General features: G+C 34.5%; 2 protein-coding genes across 3 annotated transcripts; both read left to right on the plus strand.

Annotated features, from left to right (window-relative positions):
- The first annotated feature begins 2,678 nt into the window (after window positions 1-2,678).
- On the plus strand, window positions 2,679-16,462 carry LOC135837769 (G-protein coupled receptor dmsr-1-like). 2 transcript variants are annotated; one of them, XM_065353154.1, is made up of 4 exons: window positions 2,704-3,878; window positions 3,962-9,167; window positions 9,807-10,563; window positions 15,416-16,462. In XM_065353154.1, exons 3-4 carry the CDS (start codon window positions 9,917-9,919, stop codon window positions 15,837-15,839), a joined length of 1,071 nt encoding a protein of 356 aa, XP_065209226.1. In that variant the 5' UTR covers window positions 2,704-3,878; window positions 3,962-9,167; window positions 9,807-9,916; the 3' UTR covers window positions 15,840-16,462. The 2 variants fall into 2 exon arrangements, with proteins under 2 accessions (XP_065209225.1, XP_065209226.1); XM_065353153.1 differs by lacking the exons at window positions 9,807-10,563; window positions 15,416-16,462 and having other exon boundaries at window positions 2,679-3,878; window positions 3,962-9,166.
- Window positions 16,463-23,614: 7,152 nt separating this feature from the next.
- Window positions 23,615-26,469, plus strand: LOC135837770 (G-protein coupled receptor dmsr-1-like). Its single transcript, XM_065353155.1, has 3 exons — window positions 23,615-23,854; window positions 23,938-24,653; window positions 24,749-26,469. The coding sequence occupies exons 2-3, from the start codon at window positions 23,947-23,949 to the stop codon at window positions 25,212-25,214; spliced, it is 1,173 nt and encodes a 390-aa protein (XP_065209227.1). The 5' UTR covers window positions 23,615-23,854; window positions 23,938-23,946; the 3' UTR covers window positions 25,215-26,469.
- Window positions 26,470-26,700: the final 231 nt, after the last annotated feature.

Raw genomic sequence — 26,700 nt, forward strand, 5'->3', positions numbered from 1 at the left:
AAATTTTTCTCTTTTGAGATAGGGGGCGCAAACCGAGTAATTTTTATAATTAGTTCTGAACAGTGTCACATATAAACGTAAGAGCAACCTCAAATTTTCAGTTCGACAACGTTTAACTTCCCTTGCAAGAGCTTTACGTTGAAAAAAATTTTTAACTGCGCTTCAGTGACGTCAGCTACATAAATTTAGATAAACACTGTTGATAACGAATAGATAAATAAATAGCTTAAACAATCATTTTATTTTATGACTTCGTATTTCTGTATCCATTGCTTTGCAGGGAATCGAACAAATTCTCAAAATTCCAAATGTATGACTTTTTCGCATGACTCTTCATGACCTTTTCTCCTGACAAAAAACCCGAACAACATAATCTGTCGACCTTATCAACAGTAAAATTTATCTAAAATGAATTGATAGTAAATTGTCCTACCTTTCAACAGATATTCTCAATTTTGAAAAAAATGAGCAATACTGAATAATTCGTTGAATAATGAATATCCATCAAAAGTATTATCGGTGATTTATCGAAGTCGATTATGCACATCTATAAACTGGCGTTATTAATATGTACCTAGGTATTTTTTCAAAGCTGCTGAAAATCATAACCAAACAATCAGCTGCCGATTCTTCAAGGGGGAAAAAAATTAAAAATCTTTTTCGTAATTCTGCTGGAGTTTTAACCATTTCGATAGTGTAATGGTTATATAGGGAGAGACTATGATATGGAGGGAAGGTGATAATTTACGTGTTAGGTAATTATTATCAGTCTAAGTGCGTATATGAAAAATCCAAGAAATATTCCTTAGGGAGGGAATATTTCCTAAGAACCTGACTAGCTCAGTGAGAAGGCTCTTGGTCTTTCTACTATAAACCATACATTATAAATTGAGATTATTGCTACCAAATAAAACTCAAAACAACCAGTATTGACCTCCTGTATTAGGTTTAATTTAAATACAAGTCGAAAATCTTATGAATAAAGGATGCATTATTCCTAATAATAAGAAGGGAGAATGCAATGGAACAAATCACTGCATCTCTAATGAAAATAAGAAGCTCAATGATCATACAAGTATACATCATTAATTAAAGTATAATTAAGAAACGAGTTGGATATGACAGTATTTAGTCATCTCGCTGTCATTTAAATTAATTATGATAAGGTTATAATTAATTCTAGTTGGAGGAACGCACTCCATAATTTAGAAAGGCTTTTTCCATTACCTTAACTGTTCGCGTTAGTTATCTCTTCGGTGGCTCACCAATACTAGACCGGTCGATAACTATGAATAAAATCTCTGAATACCTTTTGAAACTGGGTACACACTCCCATGTCCGGAAAATGGGAGGCGATCCAAGATACCGAAATAAGGGTCGATCCTTTGATACAATCCACGAATTTACGTTAATATACACAATTTAACCGAACAAGCGGGTAATAAAAAGATTAATCGAAGTGCGAGGATGGACATAGTCCATAGGTGACATAAAGTCGGTCGTTGACGAGAAGATCTGCCGCGGCCGCGGATAAAACTCAAGTGAGAATCGACCAGAATTCACATAGAGACGAGCCCTATGCGAATCTGGGAAAAATAGGTAAAAATCACCTTGTAACCTTCAAATCTCAACGACGTAAAAAAGTAGTTTTCGCGGGAAACTGGTAATATTTTAATATCTACGATACCTAGTTATTTTAAGAATAACTAGGTAACGTGGTAAGTACAATATGCACTACTATACGTAGTGGAGGCATTCCAGCTCATCACAATAGATCTTGTGAAACATTTTTCAAAAAACGCATAACCCCCATTTTGGGCTTGAATTTCTTCGAAAATGCTCGAAAACATTTTTGTCGAATTAGGTAAGTATATACGAGAGTACTTGAATTTCTAGCGAAATTTCAACCAATTTTAATACAATATCAAATTATACCTTCTCAAAAATTTTAAAAATTTACACTCACTTTCGAGCTTAAATTCTTCAAAAATGCTCAAAAAAATTTGATATGTAGTATTAGCTTCTTAGGTCATCCCCAATCCCTTTAAGGTGCATAATTTGTGTTATGGTACCCCATTAACCCCCAATTTTGACTCTGTTCCTATAAAATTGACATAGGGCGACCAAATTTAATGGAGGGGGGTGCTACTTGAATACTTTTTGCAAGTTTCAAACTTCCAACCTGAGTTGACTGCTCTCCAGATTCTAAATAGTAGATTTTTCAAATTTTTGGGTAATTTTACGTGTTTTATTTCGACTTTTAGGGAAGCCTGCAGCTCCTCTAAATTGACCTGGAGGATTTAAATTTTCACAGTACAGTGGGAGGATGTATCTGAAGTGTCATTTGCAAGTTACAACCTTCTAACCCCGTTTGACCCCTTTCCAGTGCCCAAAAAAGTGAATTTTTGAGTCATTTTCAACCTTTGAGGAAAGAATGCAGCCCTTCCAAACTGACCCAGAGCCATGATATCGGGTACTTTACAGACAAAACGTTATTATAAATGGACCACATTTTTCAAATTACTTATAATTCTACATACCTACATCAGAAGAAAAGAAGACAAATACTGAACAATTTTTTATTCATCAATGAATATTCATATAGCACTACCTGTACACTGCACCTGTTCGAAGGACAATGAGTATTTTCTGCTTGAGTATTATAGAAACACATGTTCGTTATCAGTTGACCTAGCCAAATTTTAAGTCGAGTCGATAAATTATTCATCTCTTCGCGAGCTTTTTTGATACACACGTTTGCGTGCAATTAACTCATATCGTGATGCGTGTATCTTTACGCGCAAGATAACAATTTCTATATTTAATTCTCGAAATGTAACAATACATACCGTAAATGGTGTAAATACGACAATTTTTACGAGCCTACAAGTCGTATAATATGGTGTGTTTCACTTTTTTAACTTCAAAAGTTCGCTATTTTCACAAAAACACAGAATTCCTTTACTCTGAAAAATATTGACGCAAATAGTTCATTTCGTGTACCAAGCTTGAAATTTTCGTTGATTTGCGCGAGTTTACACCTACCGATGAAGTTTTTGTGTCCGATTATTATGACAATCATGATCGATAAACAGCGACTGCTTGCAGAAAAATACCTACAAAAACCTGGGTACAGAAGTAAGATTAATACCTACTTACTAATACAACTGGAACTCTGCAATTGAAAACCGTTCATTATCGGAGACTAAGTGAAAAATGGAAATGACATTCACAAAAGAATCGACTTGTGAAGACTCAAGACTGCAATTTGGAGTCTATTACACAAACAATATTAGTGTTTATCTGAATGTACCGATATACATCATTGGGGCGATTTTCAACATATTCAATTTATTAGTATTTACAAGGCAAACGATGAGATCACCAGTGAACCTGATATTCATTCACTTGACCTTGGCAGATATAGCATTGCTGGTAGGAGGTTTACCATATGCATGGCTGATACCCCATTACAGCGGCAGTTATGCTGATGCAGAACGAACTTACCTAAAAGCAGTAATATTCATACGAACTTATGATTTCACAATCACCGCTCACTTCGTATCATCATTTTTTACGATACAGTTGGCTGTATGGAGGTACATTGCAATTGCATATCCGTTGAAGGAACGTCAATGGTGTAATATGAAAACTACTCGCAATGTAGTGATAGCTGGTTACATTATATGCGTATTGCTCAGCATACCGATGTATATAACACGTCATATCGATGTTAATAAAGCATCCGGTGATAATCAAACACTCACTTATACACCTACGTATAAGAAAGAATCCATCATTTATGAGATTTCACTCATAGTCAACGGAGTGTTGTACCAATTAGTGCCTTCAGTAGTGCTATTAATATTTAGCTTGAAGTAAGCTATCAAAATTAATGAGAATGCTGTTAGTATTGATTGTATAAATAATCATTTATAATTGTATTCATTTATTTTTTCAGATTGATTTTTGTCTTACTGGAATCACACAAGCATTCGGAACATCCGACCACAGAATCGTTCAATATCCAAAATAACAAAATGAGCCGCAACACAAATCAACAAACGGATCGATCAATCAGCATATTATTGACAGTCGTAGGATTATTTTTAATCACCAAAATTCCCTTGGGAATAGTTCAAGTGATAATCACAATTGACCGCAGGGCAAACTATTTTGATTGTTACAGGGGCTTGATAATAATTCTAAATACCTTGAACGCCTTTAATTTATTCCTCACATTTATAGTATATTACACGATGAGTAAAAAGTTCAGAATCACGTTCAAATCTCTGCTCAACAATTACCGTAATTTATCTCAAGATAGTGCCACATCCACACGAGGCAGGTCCAGGTTCGCCGGCGATAGTTTCTAGGCTTTGGTTTCATTTTAAGAATTTTTTGTTTGGAAAAATTTTTAAAAAGTGATAATGACCGAAATATTTGAATTAGGTATCTGGGAAATTTCAACCCTTACTGATAGGTCACCCAACATATTTTCAGAAATCTCGAAAATTATAAAAAATGCTCAAAAAATGAGTGTAAGGTCTCCTCTGCACGGGAAATTTTTAAAATCATGGATACTTTTCAGTCAAGTTGATTTAATTCTTGATCAGACACGATCATTACTTGAACCAGGGGTTCAGCTTGAGATTTTCTTCAGTCTGACGTCCACCTCCAGTCAGATGTGCCTGTAATCAGTAATCACGTGAGCCATCAAACCAAAATTTAAACTGATCAGGTCTGGGCTGGTGTGATCATCTGGACCAAGTTTTCGGCCAATTGACTTGTCTGACATCACGAGATCGTCTGTCTGCCGTCTGTCTTGACTCTCAACAAGGTCCCTAATCTACTGGTCTTTCCTTGTCCTTGTCTGACTCTTGAGGTCATTGACCCGTCAATGTTGCTGCCCAACGATGTTTGTCTGCATATATCTGACCTCTTGAGGTCACTGATACCTATTGATACCTATACCAGCCTGGCATCCCTGCATCAAGGTCGTACGTCTGTCTGTCTGTCTGATTCTTAAGGTGATTGACCCGTCAATGTAAGGTTACTGAACTATACATCTCTGACATCCCAAGGTCATTTGTCCGACTGTGTGACCCATTGAGGTCACTCACCTATACCTATTTGACGTCCCAAGATCGTCCATCTGTCTGCGTCTGTCCGTATATCTGACTGACTGACTGACTGACATGACTCACCTCGCAGGGTCACTGACCTATACTTTCTGACATTCCTAGGTCATCCATCTGCATGTCTGACCGTCTGCAGTCACTGGCCTACACGTGTCTGGCATCCCAAGGTCGTCTGTATCCCTGTATGACCTCTGAAGGTTTTTGAAAACCTATACATATATGGCATTTCAAGGTCAACCGTCTGAATGTCTGACCTTTTGAAGTCACTGACCTACACCTGGCTGACATTCTAAGGTCATCCGTCTGCTCATCTGACTCATTAAGGTCACTCACCCATACTTTTTGACGTCCCAAGATTATACGTCTGTCTGTCTGTCTGTCTGTCTGTCTGTCTGTCTGTCTGTCTGTCTGACTGACTGACTGAGGGACTGACTGACCTCTCGGGGTCACTGACCTACATTTGTCTGACATCCTGAAGTCATCTATCTATATGTCTGATCACTTGAGGTCACTGAACCATGTGTGTCTGACATCTCAAGGTCGTCTATATGCCTGTCTGACATCCCAAGGTCATTTGCCTGCCTGTGTGACCCATTGAGGTCACTCACCTATACCTTTTTCAAGTCCCAAGATCGTCCGTCTGTCTGTCTGACTGACTGACTGACTGACCTTTCAGGGTTACTGACCTATATTTATTTGACATCCCAACGTCATCCAGCTATATGGCTGCCCTCTTGAGGACACTGACCTATATATGTCTGACATACATATGCCCACATGACATCTGGAGGTCACTGACCTACACCTATCTGACATTCTAAGGTCAACTGTCTGCTTGTCTGACCTCTTGAAGTCACTGCCCTATACATTTCTGACATGCCAAGGTCATTCCTTTTTCTGTCTAACCCCTTGATGTCACTCACCTATGCATATTTGACGTCCCAAGGTCGTCAGTCTGTTTGTCCGACTGACCTCTCAAGGTCACTGACCTATACCTGTTCGGTATCTCAAGGTCATTTGTCTGCTGATCTGATCTCTTGTGGTCACTGACGCATACCTGTCTTGCATCCCAAGGTCGTATGTCCGCCTGTCCAGTTCATCAAGGTCATTGACCCCATCGCGGTGGTTTTTCAAGACCATTCGTTTCCTCATTTTTTGGCTTCAACATTTTCTTAAAAGGGTACCCAACAGCGTTTTATAAAAATTTAAAAAATCCGAGAACAGGGAAATTTTACTTACTTTACCTATTAGGAGTACTCTCTCGACCAATTTTGAAATATCTCATCACACTTTTCCAAATACATATCTTAAAAATTATCATTTTTAATTTTTTGGGCTCAAGATTCTTCTCTACTCTCCTCCCATCATGCACTTACATAGATTTATAAATTCTCATCCAATTTTTTAATTTTAAACCTGTAATTTTGTCACGATTTTTGTGATTTTTGAAAAGTTCAAACGAGATAGGTAATGGTATAATGGGTTGAATAAGAGCCTAACAGAATAAAGTGGTGAAATCGACACTTTCTCAAATTTTGACAAAACTCACCCAAAATGTTACTTTGGATGTAAAACCATCCAAAAAATTTTTACAAGTCAACCCCCCCCCCCCTCAAAATAAGCCCATACTTGCTCAAAATTCAAAATCCCCTTTCTCTGGAGGAAATGGTTCGAACATTTTAAAATTTTCATAAAAAATAATTTTCAAAAAATGTTTGTGTTGGGAGGGAGTTTTTTTTTGGGGGGGAATTGAAAATTTCAAAATTTGTGAAACTCAAAAATCGACGAAACATGCTCAAAAAATAAAAATCTTGCAAAAAAGGTGCCTATTTGTCATTTTTAGCTCTGTCTGAACTTTCAAGGTCAAATTTTTGAAAAAAAAAATGAAATTTCAAGCAACATGAAATTTGGCTTGATGCACAAACACCCCAAAACGGAAATTTCAAAAATGGGAAATTTTCACCAAGCCTCATAGGAAGGATCCGATGGGAAGTGGTCAAAAGAGGGCCAGCCCTCCCCCACAATTTTCAATTTCCCCGTTTTTTACGAAATTTTCAAATTTACAGCCCCCTTCCCCCTAAACAAACTCCCAACATGAAAATTTTTATGAAACAAATTTCACACACGCACCAGCCTAATAACTATTTTTTTGTGAAAGTTTCAAAATCTTTGGACCACCCTCTACGGGGAACGGGAATTTTGAATTTTCAGCACGTATGGACAGATTTCATGGGTTGGGGGGGAGGGGCGGTCGACTTGGAAAACTTTTTGGGATGGTTTTACATTCATACTAACATTATGAGCAATTTTCGTCAAAATTGGAGAAAACGCCAATTTCATCATCTTATCCTGAAATTAAGCTCTTTTGTAAAAAATAAATCAAACATTTTGACGAATATATTTTTGAACATTTAAACCAATTTTTATACTTAGATCATTAACATTATTTGATACATTTTTCAGGCAACACGAAAATCCCGACCACAATTTTGAACCTTAACTTTTTCAAAAATGTCCAACACGATTTTCGTCAAAATATTTGAATTTCTCGCGAAATTTTAACCCAAGTTGATACGTCGCATGACACCATTTCAGAAATCTTACAAATAATGACTCAATATTCAGTGCTCAAAATTCTTCAAAAATTCCTCAAAAACATTTCCGTCAAAATTCGTGAAATTACTCGCGATGTTTTAATTGATTTTGATATAGTTCAGGGTCACGCTTGAGTGCCTAATAATTCTACACAAAAGAGAGAAATTGGAGGGGAATGTAACTGTCTGCAGCGATTTACTCGTATAACTTTCGGTTCAATTTGAGTGGAATATTTGCTGCTTTCAAATATGTATTTAGGGACTTGTACCCATACGCTCCTCTCGAAATAGGTCTTCAAAATACAAAATTCATTCCCACGTTCATTTCACTCATACCTATTATGTTGTAGTTTTGGTAAATTTCGAGCAATAAAATTACGAAAAAAAATTCTACCAAGTACAATAATAAAAATCGGTGGGTGGTTAAACTACAATAGCTGGCCATTATTTAATGTGGTCGCATGAGTAGAAACAGTAGTGAAAACATTATCATAATTTACGAATATGATACTGAATTATATTATGTATTACAATTCTGAAAAAAAAATCAACGACATAATACACGAATAAAAAAAAACCTAAATTCAAATCAAACATATTTTTTTAATATTCGAATTATTACAAGAGAACTATAAACCCAACCTACACATTACTGCCTATATGAAGAAGTCGGATCAAAGCACCTTAGTATATGTTACACTGTTACAGTATGTTAATAAGGACCCCCCTTTCACTATACATACACAATTCGGCGAAACAAAAATTGCGCTAATTAAATCGAATAAATCCACTATAATGGCACATCTTTCTCAGGTTACCTACCGATAATTTTCCAATTTCTATTACCTTATTGCAAATCAACTCCAAGTTCAACCAGTTTATCCCACGAGCAGATCTATACAATTATACTGTCGATTGATTTATGAAACGTTTGGCAATTTTAGCTGGTACACTCTGTAGTTTGTTGATGTTGAAGTATGGTAAAAAAATATATATTATTCTCACATGCTTCCTCGACGTGTGTTATTCGCAGGTCTACTTTAATTGAAGCAATTTAAGTCGTACTTCAAAACATAGTGGACATAGACAAGGTACCTACCTCACCTATATCAATTTTTTATTCTAATTAAACGCTATGTAATTTGAGAACCTATCCTAATCCTGTCATTTAATAATGTAGAGGGGCGTATTATACGGCGCGAATAATAACAATTTTTTTTTTTTACGTAATTGGTATTCGGGAAGTAAACTTATTCAGTGCCACGCGCGTCGTTTTTCTTGTGTTTTTCGTATTTTTAAAAGTTTACTTAGGTAATTAAAAAAGTGATTTTAGGACTGAAAAATATTTCTAATGATTTTTTTAAGAAAGTGCACGTGAGCTGAGGCAACGAATTGAGATCTAAATCAGCTTCCTATAGACACCTACCTACCTGTAAGTACCTACCAATGAAGTATAATGCATTAATTATAAATTTAAAATTAAAAAATTCGCGGAAAATGTGTATTTTATCGGCCAGGCACCTTTAATTAATCATCTATCGAAAGATAGACACTTCCATACGACTCTTATCGCCATTTTTTTTTTTAAATTTGAGAATGACGAAATCCAAAACACATCGTAAAAAAATAACCTTACACGTGCAACTACAAAAATTGATACGTAAAAAGCATAATGGTAAAAATATAACCCTCTTTGGGGAAAAAAAATACCGGAAATTCGCAGTCGCGAATGCATGAATCAGTGCAAAATGAAATTAGTCAATGTGAATAAAATTAGAACGATCGGACGATAAAAGCGAAAACGCACTTATAAATTACACTTCATAGAAGGGGCAGGAGATAAAAAACATTAAAATTATCATTATCGAAATTTAATCAGAGCATTAAGAAAAAAAACTCCATCGTGAAAACAGTTGCGAGTTCGTAAATTGACCGAAACGTTCGAAAGCTCGTTTAATAAAATTTTACGCGGATTGTGTACTTGAAAATATACCTATAAATTAGTTAAAATATTTCAGTTTGGATTTATTCCATTTTGACGAAGTATAACTTTTAAATCTTGTTTATTTAGTGCCGGTGAACTTTGAAAATCAGACAGAATTTTATCAAATGATCGAGTTCGCGAGTGCATCATTTTCAACGATATTTCCACCTCGAAAATGACAATTTGAAGCCTTCAAGATGTCAAACGAAACCGAAGACACGTCTGCTCTCTGCCTTCAGGGATTCCTCAGCATCGGTACATTTTACTCGGAGAACATCAGCGGATACGCGGATATCCCGATATGCATTATTGGCGCAGTTTTCAACCTCTTTAACGTATTGGTTTACACGAGGAAAAACATGATCTCTCCAGCTAGTACGATTTTCACGCATTTATCTTTCATTGACTTGCTGGTTTTACTAGCTTATGTACCATTTTCGTGGCAACAGTATATTCGTAAAAAAGATGAAGCGTTGCCTTATAAAATGGTGCTTTTTTCGTTACTCTGTAACGATCTTTCGGTACTGTTGCATGCTATATCGATATGGCTTACGATTATGTTGGCTGTGTGGAGGTATATAGCTGTGGTGCATCCTTTGAAGGAAGTTCAGTGGTGTAATATGAAAGCCACGAGGAATTTGGTGGCGACTGGGTACGTGCTGTGTACTGTACTCTGTATACCTTTGTTTTCTTCGCAAACTATCGAGGAGGAGATTGAAAATGGGCAGACGGTGTATTTGGTCGTGTTCAGAGATAATCCAGTGATGTATTCGTTGACTTTCGTTATTCACGGAGTGTTGCTGAAATTGATGCCGTCGTTGGTGCTGGCTTTTGTGAGTTATAGGTGAGTAAGCTATCGAAATTAAACACGATTATGTATTTTTCTCCTTCTTAATTTTGCTGAGTATCACAAAAAAAAAATTAACGCCCCAAAACACAGTAGATATTTCATTCACTTATTTTCAGCTCAGTAAAAAAATTTGAGAATTTCGACAAAATTGGAACTAACCCAGCTCAAACTTTAATCAAAACACAATTTAAAAGTTTGATTGGAAGTAGTTGAAAAAAACAGGAATTTCTGACAATTTTGGCGAAATCTGAATTAAAAATCAAGTCAATATTTTTGTTTTCAAAAACAGCCAGAAAAATGAAAAAGTATTTTGAGATTTTTTTTTTCAGTAGTGGAGTTTTTTTTTTAAAATGTAGAAATTTTGTACCGATAAAATTTTAATACATCTGGGACCTTATCCGTTCGTCGAAGTATTTGAAGGAAATGTCCTGCGAAGAATTCCTGCTCTCTTTTTTCTTCCCAAGATTGCCAGAAAATCCTGGTTTTTTTTCTGGCCAAAATTTGCAAAAAATTCTCGCTATACCTAATGCAGAGCAAAAATTTTCATTTTTTTCAAAACTGCAAAAAAAAGTTCTGCTTTTTCCCGCCATTTTCAATCTAACTTCAAAATTTTCCTATTAAATTCATTTTTCGCTCAGAATTTTCACGTGAAATTTCAACCCAGCTTCCGCATTTGACTTGAAATATTTGAAAATAAAATAATTGTCTCCTTTTGAAGGCATTTTTTTTTGTTAAATTCAAAACTCAAAAATGACCTTCTAATTGCCAAAATTGCATCAAAAAGAGTCATACTTTAGTCCTTTTTTTAAAATCAAGCTTCGAAATATTTCATTTATATGGCTGGTTTTCTTTTTCAACCTTGGATTTTTTGGTAGGTAAAAAAAATAACTTTTTGCAGATCTCCCTGAAAAAATAAAATTTTTACTCCATCTAGTCCCCTCCCCTCCCTCACATATTTGAAATATTTTAAGATAATACTGTATTATTACAAGTTTCGCCATTATCCTATTATTTTTTTTTTTTGCCAAAGTTGTCACAAATTCCTACCTACTTTTGGCCAAAATTGCAAGAATAGGTACGTCAAGTTTTCATCCATAATTTGAAACAAAACCTAAAATCTTTTTATTTATTACCTTTCTTTTCAAAACTTTAATTTTTTGTCATTTTTCCAAGATCTCTCTGTAAAAGGAAAACTTTAACTGGATCAAATTGTAATCCAGACTCTTCCTCATTACCCTCTTGATTGAAATAAGTATTTAATTAAAATTCACGGTTGAATGTTTTCTAGAAAATAACACAATTTTGTCCATTTTTCAAAATCAAACTTCAAAATTTTTCAATTTTTCGCTTTTTTGACATTTTTGATATTGTTTTTGTAGTATCACTTGAAATGAAAAAATTTCAACTCGATCATATTGTAATCAGGCCCCTCCTCTTTCCCCTTTGATTAAAATATTTACAAAAAATATGTAAGTATATCTACTGTTGGAAATCCTATTCTATTACTTTCCTGTTTTTTTTTTTTGTTATAAAGTTGCCAGAAAGTTCTGCTTTTCTGAAAAATATGCTGGAAAAATCCCAGCTTTTTTCCATTTTCAAAACCACCTTTGAAAATTTTTCAATCATTTATTTTTTTTTCATGTTTTGAAATTTTTCTTCAGTTTATCAAAGTCCTTCCAAAACTGGAAAAATTCCAACTCAATCAAATTACAAGCAGCTCTCTCCCCCCACTCCCCCCCCCCATCGCTTGAAATATTCACAGAGAATTATCTTTTTCAGGCTTTTCTTATAAAGGTTACCTTTTAACCAAAATTTCCAGAAAGATTCCAGCTTTTTTCCATTTTTTAAAACCAAACTTGAAATCTTTTCAATCATTTGCTTTTTTTTCAAGTTTTTAGATTTTTCTTCAATTTTTCAAAATCTTTCCAAAAATGGAAAAATTCCAGCTTTTTTCCATTTTTTGAAACCAAACTTAAAAATTTTTCAATCACGTTTTCAAATTTTTCTTCAGTTTTTCAAAGTCTTCCCAAAAGTGGAGAAATTCCAACTTAACCAAATTTGGAATCAGGTCTCTTCCTCACCTCCCCCCTTTGCTTGAAATATTCACACAGAACTGTTTTTTCCTGCTTTTTTACTCAAGTTTTTAGAAAAACATACTTTTTTGCCAAAATTGCGAGGAAAATGGAAATGTCCTACTATTTATTCATTTTTTTAAAAATCAAACTTGAAAATTTTCATTTGTTAACTTTTTTTTCTAATTTTTTCTATTTTTTGAAAGTCATTCTGGGGTCATTCAATGTCAATTCGACCAACGTTTTTGGGTCATGTCTTTCGATTTCGCTCAAATTTTTTTTACAATATCTACCCACGCAGTGAGTAAGAAACCCGCAATCAGTTTGGTCTCAGCCCCCTCAGGGGGTGGGTGGGGGGCTTCCATTATTATCACATTGTCTCGAGGTACTCAACTTCAGCAGCGCATTCCTCCAAAACTATGATACTTTGATCAAAACTGATTTCACAGTTCAAAAGGGTATTGAATTTTGAACTTTTTAAGCATTTTGAAATTTTCAAAAGTTGAAAGTTGAACTTTCAAATTGAATGTTCAAATTTCAAAATGGCGCTGTAAAGTGGGAGCTACCTTTTAAAATTCTGAAAAAATTTCCATAGATATACCTTTTGATTCTTTTTTGAAATATTTAAGCTTCGAGATGCGATCTCTTGATGGAGGGGGAGCACCCCCTCCCTCAATTTTGGGCAAAACTATCGAAAAAAATCTGGGGCATGTGATACATCGGATGGCATGTTTTTGGTAACGCTGAACACGAATATGACAATAGATTTTTGGTTGGACCCCATCCACGGCCCCCAGCACCTCCCCAAATGGGGTAAAAGTTCAAAACAGAGTTTTTTTCGTGCGACGCATCAAATAGTACGTTTTTGGTGACGCTGAAGACGAATATGACGTCAGAATTTCGATTAGACCCATCCATGGCCCCCAACACCTCCCCAAGGGGGGGACCTAAAAAAACAGTTGTTTCAATCGTGTGACACATGAAATATGTAGTATGTTTTCGATATCGCTGAACACGAATATAGCCTTGTTAGTATTTCAAATGGACCTCACCCATGGCTCCCAGAACCTCTCCCAATTGTTAAAAGTCAAAAAAAATTGTTAGAGGCCGTGAATGGGGTCCAACCAAAAATCTGACGTCAATTATGCTTTAGATGTTTTCTTTTTAACAGTAAAAGCATTAAATACATGAAAAAATATCCGTGTTCAGCGTCACCAAAAACATACTATTTTGATATGTCGCACGAAAAAAACTCTATTTTGAACTTTTACCCCATTTGGGGAGGTGATGGAGGCCGTAGATGGAGCCCAATCAAAAATCTAACGTCATATTCGTGTTTAGCGTTACCAAAAACATGCAATTCGATATATCGCATGCCCCTGATTTTTTTTCGAAAGTTTTGCCCAAAATTGGGGGTGGGGGTGCTCCCTTACCATCAAGAGATCCTATCTTGAAACTTAAATATTTCAAAAAAGCATCAAAAGGTACATCTATGGAAATTTTTTCAGAATTTTAAATGGTAGCTCCCACTTACAGCGCCATTTTGAAATTTGAACATTCAATTTGAAAGTTCAACTTTTGAAAATTTCAAAATGCTTAAGAAGTTCAAAATTCAATACCCTTTCGATCTGTGAAATCAGTTTTGATGAAACTACCATAGTTTTGAAGGAATGCGCTGCTGAAGTTGAGTACCTCGAAACAATGTAAAAATAATGGAAGCCCCCACCCGCCCCCTGAGGGGGCTGGGACCAAACAGATTGCGGGTGTCTTACTTACTGGGTGGGTAGATATTGTAAAAAAAAATGAGCGAAATCGAAAGTCATGACTTCCAAAATCGCATTTTTTTTTGGTCGAATTGACATGGAATGACCCTCTGAAAATAGAAAACTTGAAACGTTATCAAAATTGTAAACTGACCACTCCCTCTCGTTTTACCCTCTTGATAAAAATATTTACAGAAAACGTAATGTTGGAAGTTGTGTTATTTGCCTGATTTTGTTGTATTGAACTTGTCAGAAAGTCATGCTTTTTTGCCAAAATTGTATGAAAAAGCAAGCCGACTTCAGTCTATTTTTCAAAATCAAACTTGGAAATTTCCCTGTCACTTGCTTTTTTAATGAGCTCAGATTCAATATAGAAGCTCATGATTTTATCGAATTGTTTCTTTTCAAAATTTAGTTTTATATTTCCATCGCCATAAAGAACTGTAGAATCAAAAATTAATTTTGAAAAACCTCTGAATCCACAAGGCAAATATGTAAGCGTGGGTATGTACCTATTTAATTCAGAATTTTAGAAATTTGGTGGAAATTTTAGTATCTACCATTGAAACGAGAAGCAAACGTCTTATTTTTCCCATCGAATTCCAAAACAAAATTTCTGCAATTTTCAAAATCTTTGCATTTTTGCTCATCATAAACTTGTTTATCTCATCCTTTGGATTTGTTTATTTCAATCCAAAAATATATTGGTACTAAAAATTTTATTCCTGGCCAATTTTTTTTTCTGTATCTCAAATATTGCTCATCTCGTTTCTTTTTCAATTTTGTCACAAAAATGCGGAAATTTTTTTCTGACGAACTGTCAAAAGTGTCCGAAAAAGGGAAATAGAATTAATGCTGTGCTTTAGAGCATGACATACCTACCTAAGTGTTAATTACCTACAATAAAACTACTTAAGATGATTAATTACTCAGGCTGACTTCCAAGTCCCAAACTACCTAATATTGTACATGTATATAGGTACTTAAGTAAATTTCCAATTTTTGTTCCAGACTGATAGTCACGTTGTTGATATCGAAGAAACGCCACCACAAACTCACTTCATCTTCAGTTCTCCAAAAAACACCGGAAAATATCAAAAGGAAGCAAAAAGTGGACCGATCCACGAAAATCCTGTTAGCAGTCCTGGGACTATTTTTAATAGCCGAAGCTCCTCTAGGAATACTCGGTTTATTGAACGCAATCTACAGACATAGCAAATACTACGAATGTTACGATAATTTGGGACGAATATTAGATACGGTAGCTTTAATTAATACGTCAGTCACTTTCGTCGTGTATTACCTTATGAGTCAGCAATTTAAAAAAACTTTCGAATCTTTGTTCGGTCGTTTCAACTCAATTTATTCTCGAAAAGATGTCATCGCGCGGAGGGTTAGTGGAAATACGACTAGTTCGGCCACTTCTGAAGTTTGAAATGATTTCTATTAAAACCTAAAAATGTGAATTTGTAGGTTATCTCTTAATCTCTGGGGCCAAATATTCGGGGGAATGGAATAATCGAAGCAGAGCAATCCAAAAAATAAGGATGGTATCGTGAAGCGATGGTGTGGGCAGAGGTTTCGATCTGCGTCCAATTCTGAATACATTCTTCCCTCTCTCATTCCCATCAACCTAATTTATAAATGCTTAAATCCAAACAAACCAAGTATGTATCAGGTTTGTTCGGACTTTTTTTTTTTTTTTGAGAACTTATAAAATAAATTATCATGTAAGTTACATAGGTAGGTACATTTTACATTTATAGCAAACACAAATTTACGAACTAGAAACAAAAAATTACTGTAAAAATCCTTTGCGGAAGATGAATGCGTAATATGTGATAATATTGATAATAAAATAATGAGTAACTACATGTAGGGTTATCAAAGGCATAAAAACATGTGTTTGGAATTTTATACCTAATCAACATTGTACGTGAAGCATCAAATACATACCTATCAGTGAATTATTTTTCAAATGTACTTCTCTTCATATTTATCTAATCATGGTTCATTGAAAACGGTTCTCAAATAAAAATTTTTCAATTATTCGTTTAATCGATTTTTTTTTTTTAAATCTGCCTCAGTTATGATCTCATAACGTTACATAAAATCAAATACTTAGGTAGGTACATCAAAATTTGATCGATTCGATGAGATTTAATCAATATTTTCGTATCGAAGTGTGATACATTTTTTTTCTCACCAAATCATATGGAAAAAAAATTTAAAACACATCAAATAAGTATTGAATTTGGTCAAACTAGTGAAATTTAATCACACAATTTCACAACAAATTTGGGATCATCATGAAGAGAATATTCAGATCAGGTATTTTAACTTTTGATTGAGTCATATGAAAAAAAAAATGCATCAAAGTTTGAAAAAAACATATTTTTAAATAGTAAAGGTAAAATATTAGAACAAATCCTGGATAAAGATAACATAGCCCTTTTTAATATTGACCAGCCTACTCATTTCAGCCCATCTCATAATTCTTGGTCTACAATTGACATGATTCTAGGCTCCTCATCTCTGTGTGACTCTCTTCAAGTATTTTATAATGATGATCTGTCAGGCAGTGATCATGTACCACAACTCATTCAATATAGTGATTCTTCACTTCCAAACAACCACAATGAAAACCCATCTTCTAAATGGGATTTTAAGAAAGCAAACTGGTCAGCTTTCAAAGAGCTATGCCTAAATTTCCCTAATATTGACCTCAGTCAAGACATAAATATTATTATTGACAATTTTTGCAAATATATTCTACACTTTGCTGAACTTTCAATTCCAAAAATCCATCCATTCAAACGAAAAAGTGTCCCCTGGTGGACTGAAGAATGTGCCTTAGCCATTCGAAATCGTAGGAAAGCCTTGAAACTATTGAAAAATTATCCTTCTGAAACCAACCTCATTAACTACCGCAGACTAAGAGCTAAGGCTCAATACATTATAAAGCAAGCAAAGAAATCCTCCTGGAGGAATTTTATCTCAAATATTAATTATAAAACTCCAATTAGTAAACTATGGTCAGCTATTAAAAAACTTGGCTCCAAAAATTTCAACCCCTCTCCAAAATGTATTAAAGTAGACAATTGCACTATCTATGATCCCAACACCATTGCTAATGCTTTTGCCCAGATGTTTGCTAAAACCTCTAGTGATGAAGCTCTTGACCAGAACTTCCTCAATTTTAAACTAAACAATGAACCTACTCTTCATATTGATGATGCTACAAATGAACCTTATAATTCCCCCATTAGCATTGAAGAATTTAACACAGCTCTTTCTTCAGCTAGAAACTCGGCCCCAGGTGCTGATTTAATTCACTTACAATTCATCAAAAATGCACCAGAAAATGTGACCCTCTTACTATTGGAAATTTTCAATCAAATGTGGACATCTCATTCTTTTCCAAATTGCTGGAAAACTGCAATAGTTCTACCTCTCTTGAAACCAGATAAAAACCCATTTGATATCAACAGCTATCGCCCAATCTCTCTAACTTCCAACCTCTGTAAACTATTTGAAAGAATTATAAACAGGCGCCTTTTATGGATCCTTGAATCAACCAAAAAACTATCCCCATCTCAATGTGGTTTCCGCTCCTCTAGATCAACTTTTCATCAGTTAGCCTTCATTAACTCTGAAATCAACAAGTCTAGAAAGAATAAAACTCATTTCCTATCAGTTTTCTATGACATTAGTCATGCCTTTGATACTATTTGGAAGTTTAAAATTATTAAAACTTTACACTCATGGAACATCCAAGGTAACTTACTGCACTTTATAGCCAACTTTTTAAAAGATAGACACTTCAGAGTTAAAATCTCAAGTGAAATCTCTGATGAATACTCTCTTGTCAATGGAGTTCCTCAGGGTGCTGTGTTAAGCCCAACTCTATTCATTGTAGGAATTAATGACCTCACTGAAGCAATTCCCTCTCCAATCAAAAAAGCTTTATTTGCTGATGACCTCAACATTTCTCTATCTTGTAATGACATAGAACTTGGCGAATCTCTACTATAACAAGCCACAGACCAGCTGCTATCATGGTCACAACAAAATGGTTTAAAATTTTCTCATTCCAAATCAGCTGCCCTACATATTTGCAAACGAAATAATTGTACTCATGAACTAAACATACACTTCAACAATACTCAAATTCCAACCCTCAACACTATCAAATACTTAGGTATTAACTTTGACAATAATCTCTCCTGGTCCTCTCATATAGAAGAAATCCGATCTAAATGCTTCAAAAAAATGAACCTACTTAAGAAACTTTCACACACCTCTTATGGCTCTGATCGTCATACCTTACTCAAACTATACCGCACACTCATCAGACCAGTTTTAGATTATGGATGCTCTATCTATACCTATGCTCCTGAAAATCGCCTTAGCAGGCTAAACACTATCCAAAATACAGCTGTACGGATTTCCATTGGAGCATTTAGAACTACCCCCACAGTAAGTCTCCTCAATGATGCTTCTGAATGTCCACTTGACATACGTAGACAGTACATTTCTACATCAACATACTTGAACATAAAATCAAACCCAGATTTCAACTTGAAGTTGGAATATATGATTCCTATGCATTCACTATCTGTAAAATTCCAATCTTTTCTACAACAAGTAGAAGAAAATAACATCAAAATACACCATTTGCTAGTAAACCCTACCCCACCTTGGCAATCTTTTAACCCTATCATTGACCTATCTTTGACAGAATTTAATAAAAATCTCACCAACCCCATCATACTTAAAAGACATTTTCTTCTTCTTCTTGACAAGTATAAAGAATACAGTCACATATATACGGATGGCTCAAAAACTAAACAATTCACTGGATGTGCTATCATTCATGACGATATCTCTATTCCCATTGCTCTCCCCTCCCTTTGCACCATTCTCACTGCTGAATTATATGCAATTAAATCTGCAATAACATATTCCCTTGATTTTTCATTAAATAAAGTTACAGTTTTTACTGACTCACTATCAGCTCTTTTATCAATAAAAAACTATAGGTCAAAATATTCACATCCTATATCACTTGAAATTATTGAACTCCTGCAACTCTTCCAAAATAGCACACCCATACTAGGCTGGATACCTTCACACTCCCAGATTCATGGTAATGAGTTGGCTGATAAAATAGCTAAGCAAGCACACCTGCACCTCCCCCTTGCCAACATTCCAATCCCTCTATCAGACCTAAAGCTCCATTCAAAAACTTTAATGCATGAAGTGTTTCAATTTTCATGGTCTCTAATCCCTAGCTCAAATAAACTAAAAAGAATAAAAAACACTACATCTTTGTGGAAAACTTCTGAACAACTTCAGCGTAGATCTGAAGTTCTTCTCACCAGACTCAGAACTGGTCACTCTCTTCTTACTCACCAATTCATATTCCTCAAACAGCCTCCCCCTTCGTGCCCAGAATGCAACATCCCTTTAAACATTGCTCATCTACTAATAGACTGTCCTTCCTACCAAAATGAACGCTCCAGACTTCTAAATTCCAATCAACTTCAAGTCCTCCTTTCTGATGACCCCACTCATATAGACAATGTCATTAAATTTCTTTACTCTACTAAATTAGATAAAAAAATTTAAAATTTAAAAACCCAGGTAGCCCATTTTTTTGTACTGATTGTGACTTTATTTCTAGATATGTATATACCCTAATCATAAGTTTGTCTTAATATAGGGCCCCTAGCCTAAGTTGCTGTAAATGGCTCTTAATAAATAAATAAATAAATAAATAAATAAAAAATACACAAAAAATCAAATATTTTCAAATTATTATATCTGATCTTAATTTGATGAAATTTAATCACTTAATTTTGCATCAAATTTGAGCGAATCATAAGACGGAAATATCCAAATCAGGTAAATTTGTTCGAATCATAACAAAAAAATATCATCTACTCACATCAAATCACATTATTTTCACATTGAATTTGGCCAAGTTGATGAAATTGAATCAAATATTTTCAAAGTTTGATCAATAGGTAGGTATGATGAAATTTTTTATATCAAATTTGATCGAATCATATTAAAAATTTATACGCATCATATCAGAAAAAAAATGTGTACATACATCAACAAAATTTGATCAATTGAATCCACTTTTTCACATTAATTTGATCAAATCATACACCCCCCCACAAAAAAATCACATGAAATGCTATAAAAAAATATAAGTATATCAGATGCTAAAAACATTTTTCACATCAGAATTTGATTTTTATTTGATACTTGATTATTGGTAGAAGATTCGATCTGACGTGAGTGCGTTGTCCGTGTAGCCATATCATTCTGTAGCTTTTGGACGCACTTTACCAGACACATAATTTCACGATCGAAGAGTGTGAAATTCTTTTGGTGTTCTTTGAATGCGATCGAGATGAACATGATGATTTGTTTCTCTCCATTGACCATATAAAAGAGAACTCCATTCATCGGTCTGCAGAAAGTTGAGTGTCTAAGACGTAAAGATCACCTTTTTTCGGAGCTTGTTGTAGCTTGAAGTCTTTTAGAAATTCTTCTTTCAGTTTCTCAAAAGCACGTTGTTGTATTTCCGTCCACTCAATGGGTACGTCGCCTTTGGTCAATTCGTAGATTGGGTTGACAATTTGAGAGTACTCTGGAATGAAGTCTCTATATAGTCCAGTGTTGCTGACTAACGCCAAGATATCATTCTTTTTTGATAACGAGAATTTTCCACATTTTGTATGTTTCTTCTCAAATTCTTCGAGTTTCTTAATCTTTTCACTTTGTTTTCCGATTCCTTTGTCAGAAATCACAAAGCCAAGATGATCAGCGCGGTTTTTGAAGAACTGCGTCTTAGTTGGATTTAATTTTACAAACGATTCGATCGCCATTCGTTTCGTTTTGGAAAATTGTTAAAGCCGTCCGGGACGGTACTTTTCAACATGGTCGGCCAATTAAAAGATTTGTTCGACATAATGAAAATGTCGACTGTTTCACGGCGCGTTCATGTGTATGTGTGTTTGTGCTGTGTATTACAATTGTGCAAAATAACGGAAATACAAGCCCTCTCGATTTGAGTCTGATTTATTTTATCAATAAAACATCATTTCGAGAATACAAAATTTGACCTAACTATACCGAAGAAATTCGACCTTAAAAGATTAATGTTCAAACAGAACACGAAGAGTCATAGATTTTTTTTCCATATTTTACCTGACAGTAGAGGTCAATAAATCATAAGAAAATTGTGCAAACTGGAAGACCCTACGACTTTTTTTGTTGGGGGAGGGGGCAGGAGAGACATCTGAAAATTGTTTAAACGACTGCCAAATGAAAATTTCGAATGCATGTGGTAGATGGCTGTATTCAATTTTACGGTTCAAACTTTTTTCTCATTTTATTCTACATTCAAAGGGCAATTTGCTCATGGTGCTTAAAACAATGCTTCCACTTCTGAAATTGTAAAGAAATCTGTTTGAAAACTTGCAATTGAAATAAAAGTATGAGAGCATGTAGATTAAAACTTTTTAAAAAATTCTCAAAATATGTCCTTTTTATGTAGAACAACATAAGTATGTATAAGTACCTATAGTTTTGAAAAAATACGATGATGCTTTTCGATATTTTCGAGAAAATAATTGCTAAACATTATGAAAAAATACAAAATTACTGTGAAAAATTCTAAAAAAAAATTCCAGCTTTTGAAAAACGTTTGATCAAATTTTAAAAATTTCGTTTAAAAAACTCATTTCTTGAAAATTTTTTCTCTTTTGGGTCAAAAAAAAAAAAAATGAATTCTGTTTTTATCTTATTGAGAAAATGATAAAGCGTTTCGACATTACAGAAAAAATATGGTTTAGACATTTTTTACAGTAATTTTGTATTTACCAAACTCTAAAAGTCATTACAAAATTTTTTCTCGAAAATATCAAAAATGTTGCTTTACATAAAAAAGACTATTTTTCAGAATTTTTTCAGAATTTTCAATCCAACAGATTTTTTTACATCATCAAAAGTGGCAACTCTGATTTCGGTAGTACGTATGAACAAAATAATAGTCTTTAAAGAGTCGAATAAAATGAAAAAAATAACGAGCAATTTCCACGTTGGTTCCAATGCTGACTTCGAATATCAACGCATTTCTGAAACGAAAAAAATCTCTTGCAACCCCCCCCCCCTCCCTCCCACTGAATTTTGTCAAAATGATAAAAATACATGATCATTTTTTCACGAATCTCAAACTAGTTTCATAGCATCATAGCTTATTGAAAATAAATCACGAAAAATACGACAGCCATAAAATTCTGTTTCCGCGATATCATTTGAAACGTTATCTCTACGTATACTTAACCAGTCATCAACTCATCATGTTATCACCTAAAAATAGTAGGTATCTGTTTCAAGTTCACGAAGCGAAGCGGTGAAATATCAATTTTAAATAACTCGTCCTATGACCTAATAATAAAAAAATAATGTGTAACTAAATATTAGTCGATTTCCCATCATTTTTTTCCTATTATACGCTTCAGCACAGCATTAATGACTGCACAAACTAGAAAATAGGTAGCCTACATGTCGGAAGATTTCGACCTCATTTTGTGAAAACCTTTATTTTGAGTTGAAAATCACTCAAAAAAATTTCAACTACGGAAGTGCTCCCGAAGTAAGGAAGATGTAAGTCCTTAATGAGGAGGAATTTAAAAAAAAATTGTAGTTTCATCGCTCTAGTTTCTACCCAGCCTGATTCAGGAGGGTTTTAAAAATGATCTCATCTAAAATTCTTTGCATTTATTGATCCAAAAATTGAGAGACGTAATTTTTCAAATTGGGAAAATATTTTGGAATAAGTACAATTGTACCAATTTTCTGGTCATAAAAGCTATTACTCCTTTTAAGGACACCTCCGAACCTAAAATTTCTTCTGAGAGATTTTCAACTAAAAATGAAGTACCTACATATCCATTGAAATTGATCGAAATCCTCTCGATTTTTTTTTTCGTGATCCACTCTATTGGACATCGAACAGATGAGACAGAAAAACATCACATCGAAGCAGGTAAAACCTAGAAAAATTTGTCATAATATCGATAAAAACAGATGAGAGTCCACTGCGATAAATACTCTTACTCAAACTTTATCATACTTTTCACCGGACGGAAATTCCCCCATTTCAGTAACACGAATACCTACATTTCAAATTCCAGCACATTCATTTCACCCTGAAATTTCCTTTTTTACACGTCAAAATCGCGAATTTCAACACTGTAATAAAAAATCAACGACGAATATGTTTTCATTTCGCGATATTTACGTGATTGATTGGCTTCTGTTCGTGATCTATGGAAGAAATGTGATTTTAAAATGTACCTAAATGACTTCTTTTGTCGAACAATGCTCATATGCTGAACGAAATCATCTGCCTCGGGAATTTGAAAAAAGGTAAGATCCAAACATGACCATCATTTCAATTTTTTTTTCCTAAGAGCATCTCATCTAAATCCATGCATTGCCTTATTCTGTAGAAACCAAAAATGGACGACGACACAATCACATATTACGGCAGCAAACCAACCATCTACAGATCCTACGCCAAAATGGCGATATTAGGATACTTGAACATCACTTGTTGCATAATCGGATCAATTTTGAACTTCTTCGTCATAATTGTATTCACCAGGAAGAATATGATTTCGCCAATCAACACAATTCTGGTTCATTTAGCCATCGCAGAAACCATCACGATGATAACCTATATGCCTCACACTTGGCACGAATTCTTTCGAGCCAACCTGTACCCTGCAATCAAAGATCACAGAACACACGAATGGGAAACAATCTCCCTGGCATCTTTTTACCTCGCGTTTATATTTCGACATACGACAATATGGCTTACACTGGTGCTTGGTGTGTGGCGTTATATTGCGGTTATTTATCCTTTGAAGGAGCGCAAATGGTGCCAAATGGAGACTACTAGAGTTTGCATAATTGCAGGATATGTTTTCGGCCTGATGACCTGTATACCGTTATGGTTCTTTTTACAAATTAAACAAGCCGAAAAGACGGTTGACAAGGATGGGGTTTTCACCTCAGATTATGGGAAAGGTGTGAAAAATGAATCGATATTCGAAATTCACGCTCCTATTGTGATGAATACGCCATTTTACAGACTCATATATCTTTCGTATGGGATTTTCGTGAAAATTATACCGACGGCAATGTTGGGAGTGATTAGTTACAAGTGAGTAGAAATCATAATTTTTTTATTGGGGGAGGGGGCAGTGGATGATGATGAAATATCTTAATATTGTATTTTTGAAAATTATTATTTTTCAGATTAATAATCGCTCTATCCAAAGCAAAAACCCAGCACGAAGGACTCACTTCGAATTCACACTTCGATAACACCCGGCAATTGAAAAATAAACATCAAACTTATCGAATAACAGTGATGCTTTTGATGATACTGGGACTACTGGTTGTAGGCGAACTCCCCCATGGAATCTATTGCCTACTGACAGCCATTCTTGGTCCAAAATTCTACACCCAACGTTACAGCTACGCTGCCGAAGTATTCAACACATTGGTCAAGTTCTGCGAATGCGCGAATTTCGTAATTTATTACATAATGAGTCACAGATTTCGAAACACTTTCAAGGCATTGTTCAGATCGCGAAATGGAGATGAGAAGAAAATACGGTGCAAAAAGAGAACTTCGTCTTTTAGTCGATACGGTGATCCTGCATTGGTGGCCAAAGCTTTGAAATTTACGGATTCGTCGACCAAGACTACTGATGAGTGATGATATCGAAGAACGAGATTAATCTGAACTCATCGTTTTTTGAAGTAATTATAAAATGGAGCTTTACATTTTTATTGAGAAATGCTTCGTTCAAAAAAAAAATACACATTCCTGAAGAAGAAGCAAGTAGTGGCTTATTTTATACCAATTCGAACTAAAAATCAAGTGGGTGCCCCGACCACTCTCAATTTTTTTCTTTATTCGAACAATATGCTTGATTTACCAACGAAACAGAATCATTTCCTGAAACAAACCAATAAAAATATATAGATTAGAAAGTTAATAGATTGACAATAGAATGGCGCCTGTTCACACGAGTATTCGCATATTCCACGCGAATCATTTGATAATCGATTTCCTAGTACCTTATCATCGAAATTCAAAATAATATTTGTACCTAGCTAATTATTACCTTTAATACATTATGGCAAACGTGGAGTAGCCAGGATTTGGTGATTTTAAATGGTATTTTCTTACATTAGAATCAGTCAAGGTTCGCCAATTAACTCTTTTATATAATTTTCAAAAGCTAATACTAGAAATTCAATTCGTCATCGATTTGATAAATTTTTTCAAATAGATAATGGAGTTATCTTTCTGAGAAAATGAACACTATGGCGAATAGGTACCTAAGTGATATTTCTACGAACCAATGTATACTTTAGGGTACCTACCTCTACCTATGTGTATTTCAATACCAAAATAACTTACTTGATTAGCAGTCAAAAGACCTACTCATTATTCATTAACTTATTTGTCAACCAAAACTATTGTTACAACACCATCCCTATATATACTACAGGTATCACTAATGATAAAAAAAAATATTATTCAGCCTTCAGTACTGACCCACACTTATAATACTAGAGGGGTAAACTCAATCTTTGCTGATCAAATGAGTACTAAAGTGAACAGGGAAGGAATAGATACTATGACAGTCAAAATCTTTAATAGTCTCCCTCCACAAATCAGAGATATTCATAATACAAAGCTATTTAAAAAAGCTCTTCATAAATGGCTACTAAAAAGGTCATTTTATGATGTAGATGAGTTCCTAAACTCTAACCCTATTTAATTAGTTAAGTATATGTATCCATTACTTTATCTTATTGTTTTGTTTCTATCCGTTTCATTTTATTGTATTTTTAATGTTGTAGAGTAGCTCAATAGGCAATACCATGTAATAATATTGTAACATGACTTGTAAATGCCGCTTGCGGTCTCTTACAGCAATAAATTATTTGAATTATTTGAAAAAATTGAAAAATCATCCTCCGGTAATTTATTTCATTTCATTAGAAATCTATTTTACGTTTTCAAGTTTCAAATTAACATTTTTTTGTCACCAAATCAGCGAACAGGAACTGCTTTTATCGTAAAAATTCAACGATATGGGAGAAAATCCACTGTCATGTATCCTGTACCTAATGACGAAATATATTAAAAATAATTTCAGTATCATCGACACGTTTTGTCTCAACAGATA

The sequence above is a fragment of the Planococcus citri genome, chromosome 2, assembly GCF_950023065.1.
Source record: "Planococcus citri chromosome 2, ihPlaCitr1.1, whole genome shotgun sequence".
In the NCBI taxonomy this organism is placed as follows: domain Eukaryota; kingdom Metazoa; phylum Arthropoda; class Insecta; order Hemiptera; family Pseudococcidae; genus Planococcus; species Planococcus citri.

Bases quoted from the DNA above. Each gene is read 5' to 3' on its own strand.
- LOC135837769 (XM_065353153.1), top strand. From the start codon at position 3,217: ATGGAAATGACATTCACAAAAGAATCGACTTGTGAAGACTCAAGACTG. The intron at 3,879-3,961 runs GTAAGCTATCAA...TTATTTTTTCAG, and splicing joins CTATTAATATTTAGCTTGAA to ATTGATTTTTGTCTTACTGG.
- LOC135837770 (XM_065353155.1), top strand. From the start codon at position 23,947: ATGGACGACGACACAATCACATATTACGGCAGCAAACCAACCATCTAC. The intron at 24,654-24,748 runs GTGAGTAGAAAT...ATTATTTTTCAG, and splicing joins TTGGGAGTGATTAGTTACAA to ATTAATAATCGCTCTATCCA.